Source organism: Anastrepha ludens, chromosome 4 (assembly GCF_028408465.1).
Source record: "Anastrepha ludens isolate Willacy chromosome 4, idAnaLude1.1, whole genome shotgun sequence".
NCBI classification, from domain to species: Eukaryota; Metazoa; Arthropoda; class Insecta; order Diptera; family Tephritidae; genus Anastrepha; species Anastrepha ludens.
Window position 1 is genome coordinate 101,162,886 of NC_071500.1, and position 23,077 is coordinate 101,185,962.

The 23,077-nt window shown below is 37.0% G+C and overlaps 1 protein-coding gene across 1 annotated transcript; it reads right to left on the reverse strand.

Annotated features, from left to right (window-relative positions):
* Positions 1-6,223: 6,223 nt before the first annotated feature.
* On the reverse strand, positions 6,224-22,316 carry LOC128862141 (solute carrier family 22 member 3-like). Its single transcript, XM_054100603.1, has 6 exons — positions 21,827-22,316; positions 11,400-11,661; positions 11,223-11,326; positions 10,399-11,168; positions 10,148-10,329; positions 6,224-6,839 (listed from the first exon to the last, which is right to left on the reverse strand). The coding sequence occupies exons 1-6, from the start codon at positions 22,078-22,080 to the stop codon at positions 6,648-6,650; spliced, it is 1,764 nt and encodes a 587-aa protein (XP_053956578.1). The 5' UTR covers positions 22,081-22,316; the 3' UTR covers positions 6,224-6,647.
* Positions 22,317-23,077: the final 761 nt, after the last annotated feature.

Here is a 23,077-nt window from a genome sequence, read left to right on the forward strand (position 1 = left end):
TCATTCGTAAGAAAGCTTCTACTGCATTTGTGCTTACGATAAGAGTGATTAATAGCTTTCCTAGGTTAAGTGGGTTGGGTAGTGCTGGCTGATCTGTAAAAATACCTCACATAGACCTCTAGGGTCCATTGTGTTACCAGTGATGGTAATGGTTGTACGGGTTAGGCTAAGGTCTTTATGCACTGCGACCAGATTGATCTATTGTACGACCCTAATTACTTAATTATAATTATTTAGTATACCGAGGAATCGAACCAGCACCTTAGGAGGGAGCAATTGTAGGTTTTCTTCCTCTAGTAGGTACGAGCCCAGGATTCTATGCCTCCTGCGGCGTGTCCCTCCTGTCCTGGTACCCAAATCACTGAGACCTGATTATGAGTGGCCAGTTTGTTGAGTACATTTTTACAATCTATTAGGACTTTTGACTTGAATATGAATTCAAGGCTTTGAGAACCGATTGGCTGTCCGAAAGTATTTTAATTTTTACTTCCTCGAACTCTCTTTTGGATATGATTTCCACTGTTTCCTTTATGGCGAAGAGTTCCGCATGGAAAATTGTGGTATCTGTACTTAGTGTTAGGGATTTGTGTGATCTAGGCCCCACTATTCCTGCCCTAACTCCTTGGAGCATTTTGGAACCCTCTGTGTACCATTTTTGTGAGTCATCATTTATCCATGTTGAGTGATATTACCAGTGATATTATTTTATGTAATTCATAATAAACGTCCTAAGAAGCCGTAAAAGTCTTCAGAAGCCCTTCAGCCTTTTGTCAGCAATATTCTTGAAGGATGAAAAATATGTCGATCCTAGACACTTTTGTCGGGTTCTATAAAGAGTAGGGCAGTGGAAAATCAGTAGGTGTTCTAAAGTCTACCATCGACCAAATATTCACAATACGCCAAATCTTGGGAAATACCTATGAAAGGAGAATCGACACGGCTATGCAAGATGACGTTGCTAAACACCAGCAGCGCCGTCAGAATTGGGAAGGACCTCTCCGAGCCGTTTGATACCGAACGAGGTTTCAGACAGGGTGACTCGCTGTCGTGTGATTTCTTTAACCTGATGTTGCAGAGGATCGTACGAGCCGCAGAACTTAATCGCTCTGGCACAATTTTTTATAAGAGCGTACAATTGCTGGCATATGCCGATGATATCGACATCATCGTCCTTCTCCAAACTGGATAAAGAAGCAAAGCGAAGGGGTCTGGTGGTGAACGAGGACAAAACGAAGTACCTCCAGCCATCAAACAAACAGTCGGCGCACTCGCGTATCGGCACCCACGTTACTGTTGACAGTTATGATTGCGAGGTTGTAAAGGACTTCGTATACTTAGGAACCAGCATTAACACCACAAACAATGTTAGCCTTGAAATCCAACGTAGAATCTCTCTTGCCAACAAGTTCTACTTTGGACTAAGTAGGCAACTGAGCAGTAAAGTCCTCTCTCGACGAACAAAACTAACACTCTACAAGGCTGTCATCATGCCCGTCCTAACGTATGGCGCAGAAGCTTGGACGATGACAGCATCCTATGAAGCGACGCTTGGAGTATTTGAGAGAAAGATTCTGCGTAAGATTTTTGGACCTTTGCACGTTGGCAACGGCGAATATCGCAGACGATGGAACGATGAGCTGTATGGCTTTACGACGACATAAACATAGCGCAGCGAATAAAGATCCAGCGGCTACGTTGGCTGGGTTATGTCGTCCGAATGGATACAAAAGCTCCGGCTCGAAAAGTATTCGATGTGGTACCAGCTGGTGGTACCAGACGAATAGGAACGCCTCCTTTGCGTTGGAAAGATCAGGTGGAGAAGAACTTGGCTTTACTTGGTGTGTCCAATTGGCGCCGGTTAGCACGACAAAGAAACGACTGGCGCGCTTTGTTAAACTCGGCCAAAATCGCGTAAGCGGTTATCGTGACAATTAAGAAGAATAAGAAGAATCCCATTTTGGCTGCGTGATGTGGGGTGAGACAGTGTCCCGATATTTCAACCGATATTTTGCAGTCTTTTCAAGAGAGTGATAAAATAAAGTTTGTTATTGTCGAAATTCCAAGTCCTTAGCATAATTTTGGCACTTCTAATTTTGTTCCTATATCAACTGCGTTTCCAGAGCTAGTTCCTTATTCAGTTGCGTTTTCAGAAAGAGATGTGATGGGTATATGTCTGACGTGCTCAATCTCAGCTGCCTTAGCAAGCTCATCAGCTCTCTTATTTCCTTCTACTCCTTTGTATACTCCTGGTATTCAGTAAATTGTGGCCTGCCCATAATCAAAGAGTTCATGCAGTTTGGATCTGCATTGTTGAACACATTCCGTGTTAGTCCAAGGAGCTATAATTTCTTTAATATCCGGTTGACTATCAATGAAAATGTTTGTTCGAGTATTAAAAGTAGATAATTCCAGTGCCAATTCCGTTGCTTTTGCTGCGGCATACATTTCAGCTTGAAATATACTACAGTAATTTGGGAGCCTGGAAAACTTTTAGAGATCAAATTGCGGACAAACGACTGCCGCTCCTACTCCCTCCGCCATATTGGATCCATCTGTAAATCTGTAAATGAATTTATGAATGGTTTGTTGATTCTAGACCTTTCTGCCATCCATTTTGCTCTATAATGACGCTAGGCTTTTTGTCAAATTTAACTTGTGGTTTCTTCTTGTTTTCCTAGCCAGTAGAGCAATTTAGTAATGTTTACTACAGCGGGAAGAGGCGGCTAGTTTGTCTGTGATATATAGTACCAGAGTTGTCTTCTATATTTTGCGCACAATAACGAAATGACAGTAAAATATTAATTAAAATGCTTGCATTGTTTTTCAAAACATTCTCCTTGCAAGTCAATACACTTCTACATTCGCTTGAACCAATTTTTGAAGCACTTTTGCTACTTAGAAATGGACAACTCCAAAAGGAGCTTTTTAAAGGCTTCAACAGGCCTTCTTCAGGCGTGGAAAAACGTTGACCTAGCATTTTATTTTTGTTGTTCGGGATCAAAAAGGAATCTTTAAGTGCCAAATTAGTGCTGTAAGGCAGATAACCTATTCCTACGAAAACTTCTGGTAAAGAAATTGTTGTGTGGTACTCAGAATTGACTGTTTTAAGTTGCGCGAGTAGTGAAAAAGCGAAAAGATTTGATTTTTCAAAAAAAAGGCGACCATTTGTAAATAAGTAAAACAAGAAAATGGGGGCTGCCGTACACGAATGGGTTGATGCCTGACTATCATTTGGAATTCGAAGTACGTTGGTTCGAATCTCCGTGAAATACCAAAATCAAGAAAAAGTTTTTTCTAATAGCGGGCACCCCTCGGAAGTCTATGGCAAACCTCCGAGTGCATTTCTCGGAGCTCGGCGAAACTCCTAATAGAATTGTAATTTTTTTTAGAAGTTATTTATTATTTTTATTTATTATAGTTGCGACATGACCAGATTTTCCAAAAAATAGGCGACCATTTGGAAATTAAAAAATTTGGACATTCTTCTTTTGTGATATTTCTATTTTTTTCAGCCAGACAGGGAAACATTCGTGGTCTTCTTGATCGTTAGCCGAGCTGGCTCACCGCGATTTGATCCAGACTTTGTTTTAGTTATTATTCTCATATGTTATTTATTTGCATCTTCCATTACTAGAAAATTCAAAAATGTGTCAATTTCGTTAAGTAAAGAGTCGCTTACGTCAATTTGGTCCAAAAGGTTGTGTGTCACCAATACCTTGAGCTTACTCGCGAGATTAATTGATTTGAACCGGGCTCTTCTTTAGCTCGTGTGCAATGGAGTAAATGCTCACTTCCCGGTCCGACTCCATTGATGTGAATATTTTTAATGAAATTTCCGACGAATCTCCTACACGACTATGCCGTGTTTTCGATATTCATACTAACAGAACGGATTCTTTGGAACCACTTCTCTGTCTCTTCGTTCGATATTTAATTGGGTCTTTGGAACCCAATCAGCATGAAATATGTGGATGACCTCGACTATGCTAACGACATTGCTGTATTAGAGAAACACAACAGACAACGGAAGCTAAATGATATAGTTACACATGCTGAACGTGTTGAGTTGCGTATTAATGTTGGAAAACGAAATTCTTTATAAGGCGTTTTTCAATAGGTGCGCTTCAACTTTTTTCCGATAGGGAGGGCGAACGACGCAATATTTTTTATTTTTCGCTTGTTATTTGTAAACTTCATTAGTATACATTTCATCACGGAACGCTACACACTTGAGCAACGCTTGCAAATCATTGAATTTTATTATAAAAATGCGTGTTCTGTTAAGAAAGTTTAAAGTCGAAAAATCATCTTCAGTGATGAAGCTCACTTTTGGCTCAATGGCTTTGTCAATAAGCAAAATATGCGTTATTGGGCAGAAAGCAATCCACACGTGATTCATGGGGCACCGTTGCATCCCGAAAAAATCACTGTTTGGTGCGGTTTACATGCCGGCGGCGTAATTGGCCTATATTTTTTCGTTGACGAGAACGATCGCCACGTTACTGTGAATGGAAATCGATACCGCGACATGATAAACAATTATTTTTGGCCGCAATTGAATGGTATGGACTTAGACGACATGTGGTTTCAACAGGACAAGCCACAAGCCACACAGCACACGCTACAATCGATTTGTTGAAGAGTAAGTTTGATGAGCGCATTATTTCCAGAAATGGACCGGTCGAATGGCCGCCGCGCTCGTGTGATTTGACGCCTCTAGACTATTTTCTTTGGGGTTATGTGAAGTCATTGGTCTACAGTAACAAACCGGCGACGATTTGTGAGCTCAGAGCCAATATTGAACGCGAAATTGCTGGAATTTCGGCCGATTTATGCAAAAGAGTGGTCGAAAATTGGGTTCAATGATTGGACTTCGTAAAACGTGCACGCGGTGGTCATGCAAAAGAAATCGAATTTCATACTTAAATGTATATGTTCAAACTCGATAATAAAAAAAAATTAGTTAAAAAAGTCAAACTGTTTGTGTTTTATTCAAAAAAAAGTTGAAGCGCTCTTACTGAAAAACGCTTTAGATACTCGGCTTGGCGCTTTCACGTTGTACGGCCAATCTATCGAAAATGTAAATAAATTTATAACATACATTTATAAATTTTGTGTGAAAAACGAAATTAAGTGCGCGGATGCATTCCGAATGTTGACTGTGTTGACAGAGAAGCTACTTTGGACCAAATCAACGTTTATCGGTGGTACAAAATGTTCGCAGGAGGCCGAGAAGATGTGAACGACGAAAAGCGTGCCCGACGCCCGAGCACTTCAACAACAGACGAAAAAATGGATGAAGTGATGAAAATGGTGTTGACCAATCGTCGAATCACCGTTAGAGAAATTGCTGAGGACCTAGACATATCGATTGGCTCGTGCTATTCGATTTTTTTCAATGATTTGGGCATGAGACGGGTCGCCGCAAAATTCGTACCAAAACTGCTCAATTTCGACCAAAAGCAGCATCGCATGAACATTGCTAATGAGATGTTGGACTCTGTCCGTGATGACCCAAATTTGCTCCAGAGGGTCATAACTGGTGACGAATCGTGAGTTTATGGATATGACGCGGAAACCAAAGCTCAATCATCTCAAAGGAAGCTGCCGTACGAACCAAGAGCGAAAAAAGCGCGCCAAGTTCGGTCGAATGTAAAAGTTTTGCTTACCGTTTTCTTCGATTGCAGGGGCATTGTGCATTATGAGTTCTTGCCAAATGGTAAAACGGTCAATAAGGAATATTACTTGCAATTTATTCGCAATTTGCGCTAAGCAATCCGCCAGAAACGCCCGGATTTGTGGAAGAACAAAAATTGGTTCTTGCATTACGATAACGCCCCTGCTCACACATCGTTGCTTGTGCGCTACTTTTTGGCCAAAAACAACACACTAATGATGCCACAGCCACCGTATTCCCAGATCTGGCTGCCTGTGACTTTTTCTTGTTCCCGAAACTGAAGAGGCCCATGAAAGGACGACGCTACGCTACGATTGACGAGATAAAGACGGCATCGAAGGAGGAGCTGAACAAGATAAAAACAAAAAGATTTTTTGAAGTGCTTTGAAGATCGGAAAAAACCTTGGACAAGTGCATAATATCTCATGGGGATTATTTTGAAGGAGAAAAAATAGATATTAATAAATAAAGAAATAATTTTTGAAGAAAAACACAAAATTCGCCATACTTTTTGAACACACCTCGTAATAATAATAATAGTGGTGCTGAGGAATATATCGAAGTCTTTTATTTTTAGGTTCATTTTGGAACGGATTAACATACATACATTTATCTGGTTTCACCAAATACAAAACTGGCAAATAATTTATTTTGAAACTTAATGTCGCTTTTATAGAAAAATATATACAGTAAAAAAAAAGTTTTTTTAAGTCCATTGAATTCTGTGGTACTAAAATACAAGTTTCAAGTAGCTAAAAAAATCCGTTGATTTGGAGCATTTTTTCCCTGTCGTTCTTGTGCATTTCCTTCATATGACGAATACTCGGTATTCCAAAAATTCATTTTTTGGTACACACCGTAGCTGCTTATAATAAATATTTACTTAGTTAAAATTTGATAGTTTTAGACTTTTTAAATCACATTTTAATTGTTCTAGAATGTCAGAATTCAAATAATATAGCCGACATTTTCATGAATTTACATTATTACTAGGATTCACTTCTGTTTTATTTTTCTGCTGTTTCACCCCAATGTTGTGTGCATCATGCATTGTTGTTGGCAGCACAATATTTGTCGTTTCGGGAAAGAGTAGTGCCAAAATGCCGCTGGTAATCGCGGAAATGGCAAATAATATTGCCGGAGCGTTCTCGTCATATTTGGCCTGAGAAAGAGGGGGAAAACCGTTAATATAAGTATTAATGAATTTAAACTGCAAATTAAGTAATAAGTGATTGATGATTTAAATCGAAAGCAAAAAGTGTTAATTGGGTTCATTTAAATATTGAGATGATTTAAGCATATTTTGAAGTACGAAGGGGTAATCATCAGTGGGCATCAGAAGTGAGCTCTATGACTACTGAGCGTATGCTTTGTGAGAGCAAGTCGTACAATTTAAACAAACCTTCCATAGGTCCTTGGCTCTTGGGACATAGCAGCAATGGTGAATATATATTATTTAGAAATCGTAAAAGTCTTATACTGAAATGTTGAGTTATTTCGTCAAAAGTTTTAATAATTTTTAGTACTAAATGAAGAATTTTTGGTTTGAGTACACTGTGAGTTGCGCTTTGGGCCTTCTTGCTTCATTTTCACTTCATGTATTTTAGAACCCACTTCCACCGCGCCTTAACTACAGTTATGTTTAATCAAATACAGTTAAACATCTCATTTAGAAGTCGTAAGTCTACGCAATTTTTGTGTATAAAAACTGGTAAACTCTACTTTAGAAAAAAAATAAAATAAAATTTACTAACAGAGAATGTTGTGTTAACAGCAATGGCCAGGTGAAGCGAGTGTTTATTCTAAAATAAAATTTTGAAAAACATTAATAGTTTCGCGATCTATCAAATGTTCAAAAATTTGATACAGAGGTTTTTAACACATTAATTTTTTCTTATATATTTTCGAAAAAAAAAAAAAATTCTTTTTCAATTTTTTGGAAAATTTTTGGGAAAAAGCTTCCTAATTTATCCTAAAGCAAAATTTTGAAGAAAAATAATAATTTCATAGACCGCGAAAGGTTGAAAATTTTGAGACAGAGGTTTTTAAAGTATGCTTTTTAACACTTTAATTTTTTTTATATATATTTTGAAAAAAAAAATCTTTTTAAATTTTTTTTTCAAAATTTTTGGGGAAAAGTTTTTTTTTGTAATTTATCTTAAAACAAAATTTTGAAAAAAATTTAAAATTTTCAGGTCTATTAAAGGTTGATAGTTTTAGTACAGATCATTTTTGGTACTCTAATTTTTTTATATATTTTGAAAAGATGTCCTTTTTTAATTTTTTTTCTAAATTTTATTTTTGTCCCAATTTGGTTTTGATTTTTTTTTATATATGTTGAAATAAAATAAAATAAATAAATAATTTCGCGATCTATCAAATGTTGAAATTTTTGGTACAGTGGTTTTTAAAGTATGCTTTTTAACACTTTAATTTTTTTAATTATTTTGAAAAAAAAAATTCTTTTATATATTTATTCCAAAATTTTTGGGGATTCGTTTTTTTTGTAATGTATTTGAGGTCTATTAAAGGTTGAAAGTTCTGGTACAGATAATTTTTGGTACTCGAATTATTTTTATAGATTTTGAAAAACAAAAAAAAATATTTTTTTCCAAAATTTTTGGGGAAAAGCGTTGTTTTGTAATTTATCCTAAAACAATATTTTGAAAAAAAAAATTAATAATTTTGAGATTTATTAATTTCGCGATTTTAACACTTAAATTTTTTTATATTTTTTGAACAAAACATCTTTTTAAATCTTTTTCCGAAACTTTTGGGTAAACGTTTTTTTTTTGGAATATATCCTAAACCAAACTTTGAAAAAAATTAATTAATAATTTTAATTAATAATAAAGGTTGAAAATTTTGGTACAGAGGTTTTTAACACTTAAAGTTTTTTTTTATATGTTTTGAAAAAAAAATGCTTTTTTAATTTTAAATTTTTTGGGGAAAAGCCTTTTTTGTAATTTATCTTAAAACAATATTTTGAAACAAATTAATAATTTTGAGATCTATTAAATGTTGAAAATTTTGGTACAGAGGTTTTTAAAGTATGATTTTACATTTAATATTGTACACTTAAATATTTTTTATATATTTTGAAAAAAAATATTCTGTTTTTTTTTTTTTTTTTTGCAAAATTGGTTTGGGATAAACCAAACAACTTTTGAAAAAAATAATAATTTTGTGATCTCATAAATGTTGAAAATTTTGGTACAGATAATTTGTGGTACTTTAATTTGTTTTTATTTACAATTATTTTGAAAAATATATCCTTTTTTGTTTTTCAGAATTTGTCGGGAAAAACATTTTTGTAATTCATCCTAAAACATTAAGAAAAATTTTAAATATTAAAAAACAAAAACCAAAAATATTTCGCTTTAAAAAACTCAAACAAAATTTTCAAAATTAACTTAATCTCAAAAGTATTAACTTTTTTAATATTTATTAGCTTACTTCTTATTATACTCAAGCTTACAAATAAACCAATTTTCGCAAAAATTTATGACGATGTCCAAAATACTTGGGTCAATTCACATGGAACCGCTGAAAAGTGAATATTTCTCTCAAGGAATTTTGCATATTTCTACATATTGTAACAAAAAATGTGTTGCTATATAGAATTCCCAACCTATTTGAAAGAGTAGAAAAATTTGCCAAACTTCATCAATAGTCCTTGAACTTCGCTGCACTAACAGGGAATGTTATGCTAAAAGTGATAGCTGTACCAAAAATGTATTCGTATGTATATTTTTTTGAAAGGTAATTTCAGGCGCAGCCCAAGGCGTACCTGTGAAAATAGGCGAACTATCATTAACTAAGTGTCGAACTATCATTAACTAAGTCTTGTGTTATGAATTTTCGTGCAGAAAACTACTTTTCTCTCTATTTTTAACATAAATGTAGATTTTTCGTAATAAGCAAAGTTTCTATTCCCATTATTTGGAATTAAAAATGCAAAAAAAGGTCAAAAATGTAAATTTTGCAGATGATCCTCTTCATCTATTGTTAGAAAACCTAAAATGTAAAAGAAAAACCAGCTATTGAAGTTGAAGTTAATTCGGCAGCAGTGGAAAATTCTGGCATTTGTGAGGCCTAGTAGAGATTCTAATAGCATTAGGCCACAATAGGTCGAAGTGCCTACCTCTGAATCATACATCTTCAATTGCAGTAGAGTTTTTTGTTGGGTAAATATTCTTTATTTGGGTGTTTGACCCAGCTTGCAATCCAATTTTTATCCAATTTTTGGTGTGCTTCTTGGTATTTTTCTGTTAATGATCGACTAGGATCTACAGTTCTAGTTTTTTTAATGTTGAGCTCTTTGATGGCTCAAATGCACTCGGAGATTTGCCATTGCAATTTTGCAATTTTTCACCATTTGATTTTTATGCTTAAAGCAGCTTTCGAAGCCCAGCTCTACCGGGTGTAAACTGGCTGTTACCTAATACAATGCACTGTTATGCTACTTACCAGTAGCGGTGTTTGTGGCGCCAACATTGAACCCACACGCCCAACCATCGAACAGACACAGAGCAAACTGTTGCGAACATTTGTTGGAAATATTTCCGATGTGAAGAAATATAATATTTGAAAGGCTGTTGTAATCATAAATTTTCCAATTAGGAAGAGCGTTAAGCGCACTCCAAAAGCATCTGTAAATACGAATACAAAATTATTAGATGAATAGCACAGTTTTTATATTGAGCTTAGGAAACACTTACCGGTCGGTAGAAATGTCGTAGTCAAACAACAAATTCCGCTTATCAACATTGTGCCGCATAGCGAATATCTCCGGCCATAACGATCCATTATGAGAAAAGGCAAAAAGAATCCGGGTATCTCCACGAGCGCAATAAACATAAAGTTGTTGTACTTGTCACCATCCAAGAGTACCGCATTCAAACTGATGCCATAGTAGACCAACACAATGACAATCCAACAAAATGAGCAATTTATGATGCGCCAAGTTAATTTTTTGAATGCTTCCTTGATGGGAAATTTACCACCCGTTGCTGTTGCTAATTTTGCGCGATTTGTCAAAATCAATTTATCCAGCGAATTATCGGAAAGTTTACGTTTATTTATTCTGGCTGCACGCGTCAGTATGCTCTTGACTTCCTCATCCTTAGCCTGGCTCAGCAGCCAACGTATACTCTCGGGTAATATCCAGATAAATCCAATGCATATTACAGCGGGCGTGTAAATAATGCGCAATATGAGACGCCAATTTTGAAAATACTTTGCCACAACTGCTAACAAAATCTCGCCGATAGCATAGAAAATGGTGACGAAGCTGCAGGCGACGACACGACGTTTGGGACCGACCAACTCAATGCCTACAATGAAGCATGTGGAGTACATCGGACTCGATGCCATATTATCGAGAAACTCGAAAATTACAAACGTAGTGTAGTTGGGTGAAAAAGAGCGTATGAGACCCAAAATGCCGCTGAAGAAACCGCCAAATGCGAGCGCCGTGCGCCGGCCAAAGCTGTTGGGAAATAGAAAAATGAATAACATCAAATTCAAACGCAACGAAGCTTACCGATCTGAGACGTAACCGCCTAGGGGTATACCAACAAATTGACCTACATTGCCAAATGTGCCGACCATCGTTAATTTCCATTCATCACCGCAATAAATACCGAACTAATTTTAAAGCAAATATCATGAAATAGCAAAATGATATACTCATATAAACCTTTCGCTAGCCGATACAAACCTCATTCGCAATAGTCACTTCCTTGTCGCGAAATATGAAATCGTTGTCCGAGCATCGTTCTTTCGTGCTGTTATCGAAATTGTGTGCATAGCAAAGTCCTAGTGACTCGTCGGCGGGAGTGGTGGTGAGTGTTTGGTTAGTGGTATAGTTACTCGCATAGCGATAACATTGATCTAATCCGTTACTCTTTGTGGGAATGGTGAATTGAGTCCAGGGCTCTTCGTATGCGCTTGAGGCCGTGTCGCATTCTGGAACTTTACATCTGCGGAAAATCATATGTTTGGCACAACCCAATTGAAAAATGTTCAAAGTAAAGAAAAGTATGCATGTAATTTGTTTATTATCTATGGTAAGAAGTTCAAACTAAGTTGTGCCTACGCCAGCTTAGACTTAAGGGGAACGGTGGTCTAGAAATTTCAAAAAATCATTTTTTTGTTTTTTCGATATTTCGAAAGTATAGTATCTTAGGAATATACTGAGATATTTTCATGCGGAAATTCCCAATATTATAGCTTCTACAGCCCATTAACTAGGTAGAGAGCGATCCGCGCGCTCCTGCCCCTCAAATTTTAAACTCATTTTTCTCGAAACAATTTCAGCGCCATTTTTTAAATAAAATTTTTTTTTTCATCTTTGTATGTAAAGGAAGTTAAATAAAAAGCCTAAAAAATTTAAATATTGTTTTTAATTTCTTTTATTGCAAAAAAAATTGCTGAGAGTACCCAAAATTTTCTAGTTCGGACCCCTTAAACGTAAACTGATTTGAGGCTTGCACTTCGACGGAAGAAATTGAAGTTCGAATCTTTTTTGAGGTAGGATTGTTCTAAAGATCATATCAAGGCATAGATCCACACTGGTGATTTATTAGACCCTCGGATAAGAGTAAGCTCCATGCAGTTATGTTCCAAAAAAAATACCAATAAAATTAAATTTTTCCTTTTTTTGCATTGCGAACTTTACTTTCTGTGTTTTAATACATGAATTTATTTACTGAATCGCTCTTAACTATACTTAAGCCTATTGCAAACTAATTGTTACCGGGCCATTAGAAAAAATAGAAGGATTGATGAAACCTCTACTACTTCTAAAATTCATCAGGTTTTTAATATCAATGCCTGTGAAGAAAAGTGATGAGATGATTCCACCTCATCCTCCATGCAACTGACGCAAAAAGGACTCGAAGTAATGCCGAGTCTCACAGCATGTATACCTCGCGGCTAATGTCCTGAAAGGGCACCTACGAAATTCGAGAGCTGAGATTTTATTATCCTCAGGAGACCCCTTGAGCGCCTCCGATCCACTCGTGGCCAGAAAGATTTCGCGACCTTATAAGTTTGTGTACTTGTCCAGCGTTCGCTAAGTTGACGTGAGGCCCACCTAACTACCTCACAGGTCCCTGTGTAGCCAGCTAATCTGCCTCGCAGTGTTCTGCAGTGCGTCTATGATCAGGCACCCAGATAAGACTTATATCGAAGAATTTGGATACATCGAGAGTGCAGCGACCCTGATTGCCATTTTGCTGTCACAGTAGATATTAACCTCCGTGACAGTTATTACGCAAGTGAGCAGCCAATCAGCTTCTTCTTTAATTGCCCCTAGCTTTGCTTGGAATACACTGCAGTGGTCCGGTAACCAGGACTTGAGTCTGATGGGGAGCTCCCTGCAGAATACTCCTCCATCAACGCTTCCACCCAATGTTGAGCCATCCGTGAACAGGTTGGAAAGGCTCTGCTCCTAAAACTGGACACCGCCCACTTTTCCCTTGAAGGGATATGAGTGCAGACTGTTGCGGACTCGGACTGTCGTCAAAGAGATGAACCCCAAAGTTTTTAAGGATATAGGAGTGTGCGTAATTGAGGTCAAGCTCGTAGTCTGAGCCTATCAGTCTGATTGCGGCACTTGTAGCCGCAGCTTTCCCTGCAATGTCTACAGGTATCACATTTGGCATTGCATCAATCGCTAGAGTAGGAGTAGCTCGAAGCCCCCCACTAATTGTGGAGTACCAGCTGTGTATTTGCTTGGATAAGAGCAAGCTTTATATAAGCTTGTTGAAACAGTCTTCTCACAGAGGCTCTTGAACTTAGGAAATAACCAGAAATTACATGGTGCTCAGCTACGCAAATACGGTTGTTGTGGAATTTCTTGCGAAATGCTCTGGAAGAAGGAAATATTGAATAATTGATTTTGGCATATGACAAAAAATTCTTCAAAATACATTGGCATGATCCAAATGAAATATCAACAGTATCGAAGTGATATTTAATGGTCAACCGACGTTTTGTGATTAGCAAATCTTCTGTTTTCTTCAGTCGTTCAAGACGAGTTTGCTGTTGTTTTTATTGTAACATTATGAAACCACTTCCATAATATTTTGTGAAAAGCTGCTGAATTGACAGTCTCTGATCTATTGTAAATCCGATTCGCTCTGGCGACATTGGAGCGACTATTGAAAGAACGTCGCTTCGCCTTCACAGCTGTCTCCAACTTCTTTGTTTGCCGCTTGTAATAATTTCTTTGTGACATGACCTGTAGCCGGAAGATTTCTGAATATTTCTGCAGCAGGAATAATATTTTGAAAACAAATTTAATGCAACTCCTTTGCTCAATAAAATCAGGTATTGCCATGAGATGAAATTCGATACAGATACCAAAAGATTCTTGAACAGCTGAGCGCGCATGCTTCGTATTTCATATTTAAAATTTCAGTTTTCTTTTTGACTATATTGTAATTTATAGTATTCAGGTAACAATCTAACAATCTAATAAAATTGTAATTCAGACCGAATCAGTGAAGACAGCAGTGCGTCACCCTTATCTTTTATTAATAATTTAATTAATTTTTAAAGTGCACTTGCCCAACTACCTATCATCAGTTTCCGACTTGAAAACGTGTGTCGACAAGTGCCATACAAAGTCATAATAATTACAATTTGCACTTATTCATCGTTGCTAAAAAGATAAGTTATTATTATGCAAATAAATGCATATACTTACACATATACACACCTACATTTGTGCTTACTTATTTAAGTCACTTCATCCTTTTACAATATTTGCAAATATTCTTTTTCACGCTAAATTTTTTCCTTCAGTTTTTGGATCTAAAACATATTTTCTTGTACAACAAAAGCCTTATAACTAAAAGTTCAAAACTTTGTACAAAATTCATAAAAATTGCACAAATAATTTAACTTTTTAATCAGAGTTTTTAGAAAATTTATAGGTATGCAGTTTTATAGCACATTCAATTTTAGTTTAACAAAGTGCAGGTTTTACGTTGCTCAAAAATCGCGTTTATTTTTGATCATTTTTTTGCGTGCGACCCCAAAGGGTTGCAATCGCGATGTTTGAGCGACTTCATACTTGCACTTTATTGTACTAAAAATTTTGGAGTTATAAAATTGCATAACCAGAAGTTTTTAAAAATTCCGATTAAAAGGTTTTTTAAATTTGTGAAATTGTATACCAAGTACGACTTTTGTTATACAATGAATGAATTAGGGAAAATAGTTTAGCTATCTTCCCACTGCATCGATTTCAATTTGCCTATCAACAGGGAAAATCCACTGAGACTACTATACACAGCCTGGTAACAGTTATTGAAAAGGCTATTGAGTCCAAACAGATAGCTCTATGTGCATCTATTGACATATCAGAAGCTTTTGATAACACTTCCTATGAGGCAATCTATAATGCCCCATATCTAAAGGAGGTACCTGAACCCATCACTAGATGGAAAATATTCATGTTGAAATCTAGGACGATCAGCACCGAACTAGGAGGAACAATCAATTCTATCAAAGCCACAAGAGGTTGCCCCCAATGAGGCGCACTCTCTCCTCTTTTGTGGACTCTAGTCATAGATGAACTTCTCCACAAACTGAACAACCTAGGTTTGCACACTCAGGGTTATGCTGATGACCTAGTAGTTTATGTATTACGCTGGCATGAGGAAACCATTTCGGATCGCATGCAGCAAGCCCTTACAATAATAAATGGAGTACGGAAAAAGGGCTTTCCATTAACCCATCCAAAACAGCACTTAAACCGTTTACTGGGAGAAGGAACATAAATCTCAAATGTCCGATCCTTTCAACTCTTGATAGAACCGAACTATCTTGGCGTCAGTCTTGACAAAAGGCTTACGTGTAATTCCCATATTGAGAGGATTACTTAAAAAGCCACAAGGGCATTCTTTGCCTGCACAAGGCTTTTTGGTAGGACATAGGGACTAAACCCTAGAGTGACATTCTGGACATTCACCACAGTTGTGAAACCCATGCATCCTTAGCATGGTGGCCCAAGGTCAAGCAAAGAAAGGCAGTAAACGAATTAAACAAACTGCATCGCCTGACATGTGTTGGTATTACAGGGGCTATGAAAACATGTCCCACGGATGCATTGGGTGTGCAACACCGCTTCCAATTCTAATTGAAAGGGAAGCTCGCTCGAGTGCCTTAAGATTAAAAGGTATATCTGAACTTAAAAGTGGGGATATGAAAGGACATTTAAAGATCTTGGAAGACTTCCTACATAGTCCCATTCTTCATAGGGATGTTATACTATCACCCAAACCAATACTCTTCAGGAACTTCGAAGTTATAATTAATGAACGAACAGACTGGAAAACTAACTTTATCACTTTCAAACCTGGCTCCCAGCTATGGTTTACTGATGGGTTCAAATTGGAAAATGGTAGAACAGGGGCAGGAATCAATGGGCCCAAATTCAAAAAAATCGATTCCGATGGGATCCTACCCAACAATATTCCAGGCAGAAATACATGCCATTGAAATGTGTGTGAGAGAATGCCTTAAATGCCAGGAAAATGAGAGGTACTCACATCTACATACTTTCAGATAGCCAAGCGGCTCTAAAAGCCCTTCTATCAACAACTGTCACCTCTAAATTGGTAAATGATTGCATAAACCTTCTCAACACGTTAGGAAACCTCAACATAGTAACACTAGGCTGGATTCCGGGACATGAAGGACATGAGGGAAATGAAATGGCTGATGACCGTGCAAAACAAGGAGCAAATATGCAACTTACTGGTCCTGAGCCATTCTGTGGACTGACAAAAGGCCACATTAATGAATTCCTTAGGATATGAGAAGAAAGAAAACTTGCCGCACACTGGCTAAACTGTGCCGGTCAGCGTCCAGCCAAACTATTCCTAAGTCCCAACAAAGGAATATCTGACAAGCTACTCTCACTAAGCAGAGTAGATCTGCGTATTTTAGCCTGAGGTATCATCTAAATAATATTGGTCTATCTGATACCAATGTCTGCCGGTTTTGCGAAATAATAAAATACAATGAACTAAATTTTTTATCAGGTTTGGTCAGGTTAACCCAGCTGGCATTAATCCACGCATATACCTTTTGGTCCCTTGCGATTGAGACTGAGTTTAAGTAAATTATTTTATAAAATATTAACGAAAATAATTTAGCTTGAAAAATATCCCAAATATTATGAAAACATAAAATGACTTGATTATGTGAGCACAAGCGTATATAAAAGTGTCTGTAAGAGTATGAAAGTATGAGCACATACGCACACCCTCCAAAATGCATATTGGGAGTAATATTGAGTGCGGCGCTTAGCCAAGTACTGGAAGAAACCGCTTTACTTTTGGAAAAATGTGAATTTAGGAAATGAAGACTACTATTTATTAGTTTACAAAACGTATTTATTTTTGCTTGTGTTACATACATATATATCTTATACAATACTGGGAAACTTATGTATTGTACGTTTTTCAGTTGCTGCTTAGGCAAGGCATTTGAGCTCCAAATAAATTATTTATTATAGCGAGCAGAGGTTGGCGTAAAAGTTAAAATTAAAATTGTTAATTTCATTAAGTTTGCTTCACATACGAGGATTAACTGCTGCTATAGGATTAACTGTCGCAGTAGTTGGCGAAAAGTTTCCTTTTAACTTGAAATTTTGAGGATATCCTCTACTAACAGGCATACATCAATATACATATTTCAATAGCGAAATAGTTGTGAAGGGGGTTTCATTAGGAGGGCTCGAACTTTCAAATCAAAAAAATTTAAGTAAAACAAAATGAAATAAAATGACCGAAATAAACACTCGAAATGGCATTTTTCAAGGTGACTCATTGAGTACACTCTAGTTTGTTCTTAGCATGAGCCCCTTAAGTCACATTCTGAATGAGACGGGACATGGTCACCTTTTTTACGTAGATGATTTGAAACTCTACGCCAGCAATTCCAAACAATTAGATAAGATTTTGAAATGTGTCCAATGACATTAAAATGCCTATTGGAATTGATAAGTGCCGAAAGATCTCAATAGTTAAAGGGAAAATGGTTTCTCGTCATTAAACTGCGGAAAATAGCGGACTCAACATAACAGAAATGGAACTGGGAGAGGTGTACAAGTATATTGGAGTTATGCAAAGCAGCAGCATAAATAGGATGCAAATGAGGAAAAATCTGATAGCAGAAAAAAAGGCGTCTTCACGCTGTCTGTAAAACCCAACTTAATGGGAAAACCCAAATGCACGCCATCCAAAAAGCTCTGTCGTTTGAATGATGAAGAATAGAAAAGCGGGCGGCAGGGGACAGATTGATGTTGGAGCACTGCATGAGACCCTTATCTTAAACATAAGAGCATGATTTCAACATAAGTGCTCCCAATCCGACCTGCACAAGGCTGCAATTGCTGCGAATGATAATGACACCCTACTTCGGATAAATCAATTCTACGAAATCAGGAATGCAACCTCAACGGATGAAAAAATTCAAAGATGGTTTAAAATGGCTCTTCATGGCTTCCATTTTCGCCAGACAAGATGGTGTGATTCCAACAAGAAATTATATTAAATATGTAAAGCGAGATCCAAATGCCGCTGCAGACAGATGTCGCAGATGTCATAGTCGGAATGAGACATTAGACCACGGGCTAGCAGGATGCACTGGCAAACTCTATGTACCTGAAGCAACACAATTACATCGCGAAAATAATTCATCTAAAACTGAGGCAGATGAATAACTTCAATCAAAGCAAAATACCGTACTTCCGATACATCCCAGAACCTGTTCAAGAAGACTCCAACTACCTTTTGTACTATGACCGAACAATTTTAAAAAATGCAACAAGAGACCACAATAGGCCAAACATTTTCCTGATCGCTGATTGCTGTTCCTTTCAACAGAAACATGCAAAAAACATATGCAGAAGAAATATCCAAATATTCTGACTTAGGGATTGATGTCAAACGCCAGTGGAAGCTAAAAAAGGTGTACATACGGACTCGTGCATAAAAAGCTAGCAGACAACGTGAAAACTCTTCGACTTCCAGAATCTTTAATTTTTTGCATGCAGAAAGCAGCTTTACTCAATTCTTGCCATATAGTCCGAAACTTTTTACATTAAACGTTTATCTTTTTTGTAAATTTGTAATAGTTAACAATATATATTATAATATTTATATTTATAACATACATTTAATTGTAATATTTTGTACCTGTTATAAATTATTGGCTTGCAGCTAAGTTGTCGCCAATTAATGTAAATCACTCCTTTTTTGGGATGCAATAAATAAAAAATAATATAAAATTACTGTTAAGTAAATTTTGTTTGCTACTCTCATACACTGTGCGAGGAAAATCAACTTTTTTTGTTAAACAGGAAAAATTTAATATGCACGTGAAAGAACGTAATATTGCTGCATAGTCAGTTTTTGATTTTCTCATCAATAAGATTTTTAAAGAACTTTGGAGTTTCAAAAAATCAAATTTAAAAAAATAGTTTCAGGCACTTATATTCAATGTATGATATTAATAAAGATATCAAACGAAAGAGAATATATCAAGATTTTAAAAACATTTTTTGAAGTGAAACTTTTTAGACGTCGATGGACGAGCGAGAATGGAGAGTAAAATTTCAAGGCCATGCAACGTTTTGAGCATTTTTGTTCCGCGAGAGAGAAAAAAGATATAACGTAGAGGAAAAGAAGAGAGAGAGCTATACCTTATACGAGTATTTTTCCTGAGTTTTTCCTTGTGGTTGCTAATTTCTAGTGAGAAATAACACTGCCTACTTTTTGGCGCTTGTTTGCTGGTGCAAACTTGCAGGAAATATATTTTTGGTGCCTACTGCTTGGGGCGTTTTTTGGTCTCAATTTTTTTGGGGGGTTTTTTTATGCCTACTTTTTGGCGATTATTTCCGTTTCCTGGCTAGTGCTTGTGCGTACTATAAAGTGCTATCTATTGCGGCGTCGGATTTATTGGTATTGTCTTGCGGTAATTTGTGCCGTTGCAGCGGTCCTGGAAACGCTTGAAGTAGTGCACGTTGTTGCCACGGTTTTTGTCCGGCGTTTACTTACACCGGTCGACCCTTCTCCGTTTTTCGTAAATTTTGCCTATTTGTATTCTCTGCAAATGTTGTAAATTTATTTAGATATATATTCTTTCTATCTCTCTCACATTCTCTTTCGGGTATCTCTCTTTCTTTGTCTGCCTTGAAGGTTTCACTTCTGTTATGTGTACTACGCTACACTCACTTTTATGTTTTTGCTTTTCGCCATGACAAATACACTTTTTTATTAAAGGTGGTGTTGGTAAATCAGCTTATTTGTTTTTTTTTTCTTTCGCTGTGTCCATGTAGCTGTCAGCACAGAATAAAACAAAGCGAATTAATTTTTTGTTTCTACTTCGCCAATACCTTGCCGTGACAATCAAACGTACAAAACATTGTTGTTGGTCTAATTCCAGCACCTTCAATAAATGCGCATTGTCTTATAGTAATCATTTCGTGTAATTTATTAAATAGGAATATAGGATACGCTACCCAAAAATGCGTGTAAAAAGAAAATTAGTTAAAAATAATACTAAAAAATTCTTCTAGAGTTCACTTAGGAATTTATTTCGTGCTTACACATTTTAATTTATTAAATGTATTATAAGGAATAAATTATTAAGCACCGAGAGCAAAATCTATCGAGCCTCGCAGACTTTTCCTGAGGCTGATATATGTAATTGGCGCGTACATTTATGTTAGGTGTTTGTCGGAGCTTCTCTTCCTATTTATGGCGTGCGTCTTGATGTTGTTCCACAAATGGAGGGACCTACAGTTTCAAGCCGACTCCGAACGGCAGATATTTTTATGAGGAGCTTTTTCATGGCAGAAATACACTCGGAGGTTTGCCATTGCCTGCCGAGGGGCGACCCGCTTCATTTAACCTAACTGCACTCGTTGTTGCCATCTTCTTGATATGTAGATCTACCGAAATAATGTGTGTCAGAGAGTTCAAAGCCTCCCTAGGACATCGTCTGATTGCACATACTGTTATTGCACAGGCTGATCTTTGTATTCTGCCAAGTAATTTGATGTTGTATTCTCTCTCTAGAGCTTTCCACCAAACTACCGAGCAATACGTTAGAATTGGTCGTATAACCGCCTTATACAACCATAATGTATACTTGGGTTGAAGACCCTATCTTCCTCCTATCATACGTTTACAGGCATATAAAGCGAATTCTGCTTTCTTTACCCGTTCTTTAATGTTTAATTTCCAGCTAAGTTTGGAGTCCAGAATTACCCCTAAGTACTTTGCACTGGTTAAAAGTGAGAGGGTTTGTCCGTTAATATTTGGTAGGGTAAACGTTCAAACTTAGGCCCCAGCCTGTAACTCAAGAGAGCTCGCCTAGCATCCTTTGAATAATCCCACTGATCGTATTGGGACACAGTCCTGATGCCATTAACACCACATCATCAGCGTACGTGACCACTTTTATCTCACCTCCATTAAGTTTTATTAAGACTTTACTAATAACTCATAACCAGAGGAGTGAAGATAACTGTGGAGTGCCCCTGTGGACTTTTTTAGTTATGTTGATATTACCCATATTAGCTCTAAAATGTTTCGAATTTTTTCTTTGTTGACTCACAACTGAATGGAACAAACAAAAAACAGCTAAATATTTTTTTTAGTGTGAAGTGTCATCTGGACAATGAACATACACTTTAAACTCTTTGAACCATACTTTACGAGATAGTGATCCCCACAGCCATCTACCAAGAGTATAATGAATTTCTTTTTCCCCACACTTTTTGGGCGATTTCCTCCTCCTATTTGTGTCGTGCGCCTTGATGTTGTTCCACAAATGGAGGCACCTACAGTTTTAAGCCGACTCCGAACGGCGGATACATACTTTTTATGAGTAGCTTTTTCATGGCAGAAATACACTCGGAGATTTTTAATTGCCTATCGAGGGGCTACCGCTATGGAAAATAACTTTGTTTTTTATCATTTTGGTGTTTCATGCACGCGACTCGAACCTACGCACTTCCGAATGGCAGTCGCGCACCAAACTATACTTGCACGTTATTGGTTTATAACTTTACTATATTCAACTTATGCGTCGTTTATTCTAATATACGTTTATTCATACCTGCGTGTAACAGTACCCGCAGTAAAGACGTACGTAACCGAAAACATCGCACTGAACAACATCGCCACGCAAATCAACGAAAGTATCATCAGCTGAAAGCGGCCAAATTGGCCAATTCGTAGAAGTATTTCATCGAGACTGGAGTTTTCCTCATCCTTCTCGTACACAGCGCTCACTTCGATATGCGTCTGCGTGTTGGGCTGGCCACTAGCCGGTAAATCATACTGATCTTTATGTGTCACAGAGGGATCCATTTGAGCGATTTTTTGTAGGAATAACTTTATTACTTATTTAACTCCAAGTAAAAAGTAAAATCATGTCAGCTAAATCCTTTCGGTTTTTAAACAAAATATTTTAACTTCGATCACTTTTATTTTGATTTCATTCGCACAGTTGCTCGTCTGTGTATATCCCCGCTCGTTCGTTTTACCCGTTGGTTGCGATCTGTTTGGTTGAGCTTTACGCGTGTAACTGCCAGTTCATTGGTTAACGTAACTTAAATCAGCAAATTGGCAGTTGATCACGTCGGAATGCTTATCTGAAGCGCCTCGGCGCGTGTGTCGTTTTTTCGAAATAGCCGCTGGTGTTTTGATGGCAAACACTGCAGTTCACATGCGAGTCCACTTATGAGGATTTGTTTACATTGCGTCTACATAGTAAAATATACAAAGTGGGCTCTCCTTTAGGCCACTTAGTTCTGTGCTAGTTACTGCATATCAATATTTGTGATAACTTAATTATTTTATTAATAGGCTTGTTGGTTTCAATTTTTGATAAACGACGCCCGCCTTCAATAAATTTTTCTAGTGTTCGCATTGATTACCTAATCCTAATGAGGCGGTGATATGGCGAAATTTTTATCTCTTTTTCTCATCAGTGCCGGGATAGAGAATAGGCAATCATGGAGCAGATTTTAATTTTGTTGTACGGGTGCAGATACTCTACACACAACCAATACGAGTTGAGTGTTGTTGTAAAAATACAATCAATTCAATCTTTCATACTTGCATTACATCACAAGATCACTGACCTCACATTTATTCTCGGTGACTGGTTCGTATTGAAAATTTGTATATGCGATTATGCGATTCTTTTTTGAAGCTGAGAGACAATAGAGACGTGGAAGTGCAATTTTTTATTAAAAATTAAACTCAATACTTTTTAAGTGCACGTAGTCCCGCGGCGCTGTAACCGAATACGTTTGTGTGTGACCATTATATGATGGGCACCGAGTTCGTAGAAAATATTTTT

Coding starts and splice junctions, on each gene's coding strand:
- LOC128862141 (XM_054100603.1), bottom strand. CDS start 22,080: ATGGATCCCTCTGTGACACATAAAGATCAGTATGATTTACCGGCTAGT. Junction 11,662..21,826: donor GCGGGTACTGTTACACGCAG/GTATGAATAAAC, acceptor GATTTTCCGCAG/ATGTAAAGTTCCAGAATGCG. Junction 6,840..10,147: donor CGCCACAAACACCGCTACTG/GTAAGTAGCATA, acceptor CCTCTTTCTCAG/GCCAAATATGACGAGAACGC.